At 44.0% G+C, this 6,870-nt stretch overlaps 1 protein-coding gene across 1 annotated transcript in view; it reads left to right on the top strand.

Annotated features, from left to right (window-relative positions):
* Nucleotides 1–6,870, top strand: part of TCF7L2 (transcription factor 7-like 2 (T-cell specific, HMG-box)) — a 220,612-nt gene that overhangs the window by 10,884 nt on the left and 202,858 nt on the right. Inside the window, exon 4 of the mRNA XM_011927924.1 lies at nucleotides 3,621–3,689. Within this exon, the coding sequence (XP_011783314.1) occupies nucleotides 3,621–3,689 (69 nt within the window). The remainder of the gene's footprint in view (nucleotides 1–3,620; nucleotides 3,690–6,870) is intronic.

The raw sequence follows: 6,870 nt of genomic DNA, 5'->3' as shown, positions 1-6,870 counted from the left end.
TTAGTAGAGACGGGGTTTCACCATGTTGGCCAGGTTGGTCTTGAACTCCTGACCTCAGGTGATCCGCCCACCTCGGCCTTCCAAAGTGTTGAGATTACAGGCGTGAGCCATCATGCCCGGCCAGAACCTGGTTTTTAAACTTAGATATGCCTCAGTCATCTTGTCCTGGACCTTGCAATCTCACCTCATATTCCAAAGCACAAATGACCTACCATGTTTTATTCTTCCTTCTAACTTCTGGAGAGAAATGATTGTTCCAGTTTAGAATGCCAGGGATTTACTGGGTGTTTGTACTTTTTATCTGTGCCTTAACAAAATTAGATTATAATGAACAAGACATCTTTGTTTTTTACAGGGAAGGAAAAAGCAGTGAAAGTATGCATTTTCGAAAGAAAAGTGTATTGGGAAAAGAGAGAGAGGGTGGAAATCCAAAGGAGAAACACGAAAATTTTAAGTCCTTGTTGCGGTAGCTGGAGGAAGTGTAGCTTGGAAATCTCTCCAGCACAATGGTTGCTGGCTGGGAGGAAAGATCTGACTTAGACACAGAATAAGCTGCTTGTGCTGGGTGTGTTTGTGAGCTGGGTGAGGTTTTCTGTGTCGCTGGGCACCTCAGGGAAGTTATGTGGCTGGGGAGGTGGGGGACGTTAGAATGGAGTGTGAGTGTGTGTGTGTGTGTGTGTGTGTGTGAGAGAGAGAGACAGAGAGAGAAAGGTAAAATTAACTTTGTCCTATATGTTGATTTCTCTGCTAGAGTCTTAAGGAACTTGCAGCTGCATTTTTACTGTTTCAGTTACAGCATTCTCCCTAGGATTGTTGGTGTTATTTAGGTGATGACGAAGGCAAGGATTAAGAACGGAACTGGACAAGTGAAAATTGAATTTGGATTAACCACAGTTTGATTAATTTATTCATAAGATTGTGACTTTATGAATTTTTTTCTACAGCATATCCTTAGTTATCAGGTGTCCATTCCATTTTAATTGACAATAGAAGATTCCTGTGGTTACCCTGTGTACAGATTGCCTAGGGACTCTGCAGGAATTGTGGGAAGGAAAGCTTGGACACGTTTCCATTAAGATCTGAATCAGGCGATTGGAAAAGAAGAGAATAAAACCAACTGAAAAGAGAGGGACAAGTTGTTAGTGTTGCCTACTCTGCTTGAAGGAGAACCCTCCTCTCAGACAAGAGCTACTTTCTGGCCAAGAATTCCAAGCTCGCAGAGAAACCTGTCCCAGGCACAGAAGTTGTTTTAACATGATACAGAATTGTCACAGTAATTAGTGCAATCTCCGTTTACTGACTGGCAGTTTTTACAAAAAGGAGATGAGGACAAAGGGTGCAAAGTCATCTTTGTTTTTCAGCGGGTCACTTTACTTATTTATTTTTATTTTTGAGATGGAGTCTCACTCTTACCGCCCAGGCTAGAGTCCAGTGATGAGGTCTTGGCTCACTGCAACCTCTGCCTCCTGGGTCCAAGCAATTCTCCTGCCTCAGCCTCTTGAGTAGCTGGGACCATAGGCGCCCACCACCACACCTGGCTAATTTTTGTATTTGTAGTAGAGATGGGGGTTCACCATGTTGGCCAGGGTGGTCTCAAACCTCTGACCTCAGGTGATCTGCCCACTTCAGCCTCCCAAAGTGCTGGGATTAGAGGCGTGAGCCACTGCGCCCTGCCAGCAGTTCACTTCAGTTGCTGCTTCTGAGTGTGTGTGGGGGGCTGTGTGTGGGGTGGTCAGATCTTCTGTTGTTTTAGAGCACTGTGGTTTATTACTCTTCTTTGACAGGTGTAGGGTTTTTTTCCCACCCACTTCATTGTGCCTCCTTTTAATTTTGATCAATACTCTGGGGCAAGCAGACTTACATTATATCTATCTATAAATATGTATGTAATGTTTTCTGTTTGTTTATTTGGAACAGATAAAATGATCTCAGAGCCCACTGCATCCTAGAATGGGTATTTATAGACTTAGCCCATGAACAACATGGATTTAGACTTTTTTTTTTTATTGGATTACTACCCTTGTGTTTATTTTGAGTTAGTTCAAAAGTTCTTATGTGATTTTTTTCCCTTTTTTTTTTTTTGAGACAGAGTCTCGCTCTGCCGCCCAGGCTGGAGTGCAGTGGCCGGATCTCAGCTCACTGCAAGCTCCGCCTCCCGGGTTCACGCCATTCTCCTGCCTCAGCCTCCCAAGTAGCTGGGACTACAGGCGCCCGCCACGTCGTCCGGCTAGTTTTTTTTTTTTGTATTTTTTTAGTTGTTAGCCAGGATGGTCTCGATCTCCTGACCTCGTGATCTGCCCGTCTCGGCCTCCCAAAGTGCTGGGATTACAGGCTTGAGCCACCGCGCCCGGCGATTTTTTTCCCTTTTATTTATTTTTTAAAACTGTGTGGACTGAATTGTTTTCCTTCCAGGGAGCAAGATACAAATTATCTGGATCTGAAACTTGCAGCCTAAATTACACTTTGTGCGAGTAACACAGATATGTTCTGGTAGTAGTAATAGCAGAGGAGTAGTAACAGTAGTTTGATATAATACTACAGATCCATGTTTGGAAATGCAGTTGATTTGCCTTTTGCAAGGAGGGGACTGGACATCAATTTTCCAGGGTCATCTGATTCCTCATTATTAGTTCTTATATGGCAAATTAAAATGCATTTTCAGATAATTGTTGAGATCCTTTAGTGATTATTGTATTGTTTATAAAATAAAATAAATCAGTAGATGGTGTTTGTTTTCCCAATTGATGGGATCCCAAGATTAACAAGTATTATTTGGGAAGGTAAGAATTGGGTGAACAATCTTGCTGTTTCTTTCTATTTTGGGATACCTGCTTCTTTGATGAGTGGTCTCTAGGACTTCAGAGGGAAAGGCTGAGGACAGACTTAGACCTTGGGAAGGATCTGAGCCAATCAGTGACTTACGTTCACTCAGTTGCCACCTAATAGGTGGTCCTCCGTTAGAAAATTGGTGGCTTTCTGGCAGTGTTTGGCCTTCTCTTTGGGGAAGTGTGGATTACTAGAGTGCAGGCGACAGAGATGGCCTGGGATGGACAGCTTAGTCATCATGAAAGAATGTGTAAGGCATCGGGTGGCCCCTGATTTCTGTCTGACACATTTGTTTTCCCAGAAATAGAATTGCATTGGAGAGCTGGGGCCCAGTTATTAGAAATATAGGGGCAGGGTGCTTGTACTTGTTGCAGTCTTGTGGCTTTTCATAATCTCTTCTCTGCTAATCCTTCCTCTTGCCTACATGTTGCAATTCTGGTGACTTTTTGCAGCACACAGTTCATTTTTCTTCAGCATCCTGCTCAGCACACTGGCTTCCTTTATGTCTTAATGGGCATCCATCTTTCATTTTCATGTCATTAATTCTCACTCCTGGTCCCCACCTTCCCTGTATGCTTATTGAATAGGTGCTTTAAAAAAAAAAAAAAAAACTTTACCTTAGACTGTTATGATCATCTTATCCATAGCAACAAATAAAAGTACACAGGTCTTGATTGAATGCCAAGGCTGCAGTTCAATCTAGGAAGGTTTGTCTGCTATTCATAAACTGCTTAAGATGTTTTCTTGTAGTTTGTGACATAAGCAGAACGCTTTGATTTGGTTTCTTTCTACAGCTCCATTTTCAGTCCGGCAGCACACATTACTCTGCGTACAAAACGATTGAACACCAGATTGCAGTTCAGGTAGGAAACGCAAGAGATTCTGAAGCTTGAATTGTCTATATGTAGGTCTCTTGTGTGTTTTATTCTCTGCCCCTTACCCCAACTGAGATGATGATGATGGTGCTGGTGGTGGTGATGATGGTGATGGTGGTGGTGATGGTGGTGGTGGTGGTGGTGGTGGTAGTGGTGGTGGTTGAATCACTGGGGGAGAAGGGGAGCAAAGGAGAGAGAAGCAGGAGAAATGCTGCTGAAATGATGTAGAGATATGGAAAGAAAGAGAAGCCTGTGCTTATTGTAAAGAGTTTCTTGATCGGGTATAATGGGCACACAGACCCCAGCTTGACTATTTTTCTTTGCTTAGGGAGGGATCTTGAATTGGGAGTAAGGGTGGCACAATGTGAATGGGAAGGCTTAAGGGGAGAAGTGGGAGAGGAGGCCATGCGACAGCCAGAGGGTTGTTTCTGGTGGATCAAAATCTTGTTAAGTGGTGCTAAGAATATCTCTTTGGACCTGATCATCCTGAAATGTTGGTTTCTCTTGGACCTGTCGATGTACGACACTAAATGTGCTGGAAGGGAAAGGCGACAGATCCCAGAGAGTGTCCTGTTTCCTGCTCACGTAGTACTTCCATTCTCTTAAATCCAAAGGCTAAACAAATCATGGACTAATATAGACTCGGAGCTGAACTGATGCCAGCAGAATGCAGTAGAGGAGGGAGAGCAGACTAACACAATTTTCATCTGTCTGCCTGGCCTTGCTGGGATGGATGTACCTCATGGTGTAACTAATGGTACCAAAACTTCTTGAGTGTTCTGCCTTAACCCTTCGAAGGGATTCTCTTGAAACCTTTTGCTGTAGCATTAAAGTCTAGCTGGAGAGCCTTTTTTTCTTGTGAGTTGATGTTGATTTGTTAGATCATGTGCATTATTCCATGACTTCTTTTCTGGTGAAGAGCCCTTGCAGATAACTTGTCTGTGTATGTGTGTGTATGTGTGTGTGTGTGTGTGTGTGTGTGTGTGTGTGGTCTTAGGTAGCCGCAGCCACAATGCATCTTTGTAGCTCTGTCATCTCAGATCTGCATCTTCCTCGATAAGACTTCCAGATAGCTGTTTGCCCCAGGTAAACGGAATTATTCCGCCAGTGAAAAGCATGAGTCAGCAGACATTTTTATTTGGTGCATTCCTAGTGTTTCTGTACTCATTTTCAGGCCACAGCAACTTACTTTAAAAATATTTGAGGCTGGGTGAGGTAGCTCATACCTGTAATCCCAGCACGTTGGGAGGCTGAGGTGGGCGGATCACTTGAGGTCAGGAGTGTGAGACCAGCCTGGCCAACATTGCAAAACCCCATCTCTACTAAAAATATAAAAGTTACTCGGTGTGGTGGTGGGCCCCTGTAATCCCAGCTAATTAGGAGGCTGAGGCAGGAGAATCACTTGAACCCAGGAGGTGGAGGTTGCAGTGAGCCGAGATCATGCCATTGCACCCCAGCCTGGGTGACAAGAGTGAGGCTCTGTCTAAAATATATATATATATATAAAATTATTATTTTTTTCTTTTTTTGATTATTTCTGCCGTTGTGCTGCCGACCTTCTTGTGTGCTTTTTTTGGGGGAAAGTGTGACTCTTGATTTTACCCTTCTGAACCCCTAACTGTTTCTAAGACTGACGTGTCTTTAACTTGAGGCTGCAATTGTTCTTTTTGGCATGCTGCCGATTGGTCCCTCCTTCTTCCTTTTGATGGACAGCATAGTAAGTCTTGCTCCCAGAAAGTGCTTTAGATGCAGGACTTGGTTAGAAAACAAGCCCAAACCCTAACTCCTGGTGCCTGGGTGGAGGTACAACTCTTGGTGAACGGGTGGATATACCATGTCCAGAGGCCTCCTACATCTCGGGGACTGCTGGAAAATCTTGTTGCCTGGGGTGTGGGAATTGTTGAAGTTGAATAGGATAGTGATCCTTATCTTGGTGTGGAAAAGCTGGCTGGGGCCATGTCACTGGGAGACTAGCCCGGACCAGACCAGCTGTTGTATCTTTACACCCGTTGCTGAAGTGCCCCTTGTTAGGCTGAGCAGTTCGTCTTTCTCCAAACCACCTGGCACGGTGCAGGCCATGTGAAGCTCTTTCTCAGGAGGAAGATGGAGTAAATTACAGAGCTCATTGTTTTGGAGGACTGAAACCATTACTATTCCTCCATGAACAGGTAGTATTGTTCTCCTCTGCTTCTATTTGCTAAGGCTTGATGCCCATGTGGGCAAACAGAGAGACATTTTATTAGAGACCCAGAATCATGCTTTTGCAGCGTTCATTCTCCCTCAGTCTCTGCTAGACCCGCACAAGGCCAAGCTAAATGGCATCTAGCTGTAATTTTAGTTTGATCATCAAAGGATAAATGGCAAAAAACAAAACCAAAGAAGCAAAGGGAAAAGAAGGGGAAAGCTTAGACAAAATGAAATTGTTCCCAAAGTACATTGGGGTGCTCATAATCTTTTTGCCCTGGTACAGCGTAGAGCAGACATGTTCCCTTCACTGCATTCTCCAACTTAGGGCTAAATGCAACATGATTGTCGGGGCAGAGTTATTGTCCCTGGAAACTTAAAACTGTTTAACCTGAATAAACACTAGATTTCAATAGGAGCTGAGCTTGTTGCTCTCCTAAGCTACATCCTAAAATAACCCAGAGTACTATGACCCTGTGCATCACAGGAGACTCATACTCTTTTCCCTTCCCATCGCTCCTGTAATCTCAGGACTCAGCCAAGCTCACCGTTTATATGAATGGCCTTGAGTGATTCTATAGAAACGTCACATTCTTATAAAAGGTTTGGACACAATAGCAGTTGCTATGTTTAGATCTTTCCTACTTTTGACAGCCTCCTAGCTCTTCTTGGTTTTGAAAAGACAAGAGCAACTCAGATGGCCACATTCTCCCAAAGTGGATAACACAAATAAAACTAGAATGAAAATTAAAAGATTTTTTTTTTTTTGAGACGGAGTTTCGCTCTCTGTTGCCCAGGCTGGCGTACAATGGCGTGACCTCGGCTCACTGCAACCTCTGCCTCCCGGGTTCAAGTGATTCTCCTGCCTCAGCCTCCCGAGTAGCTGGGATTACAGGCATGCACCACCACACCCGGCTAATTTTGTATTTTTAGTAGAGACGGGGTTTCACCGTGTTAGCCAGGATGGTCTCGATCTCCTGACCTC

Source organism: Colobus angolensis, unplaced genomic scaffold (assembly GCF_000951035.1).
Source record: "Colobus angolensis palliatus isolate OR3802 unplaced genomic scaffold, Cang.pa_1.0 Scaffold75, whole genome shotgun sequence".
In the NCBI taxonomy this organism is placed as follows: Eukaryota; Metazoa; Chordata; class Mammalia; order Primates; family Cercopithecidae; genus Colobus; species Colobus angolensis.
Note: the sequence above shows the minus strand (reverse complement) of the source record. Positions and strands in the feature narration are given on the sequence as shown.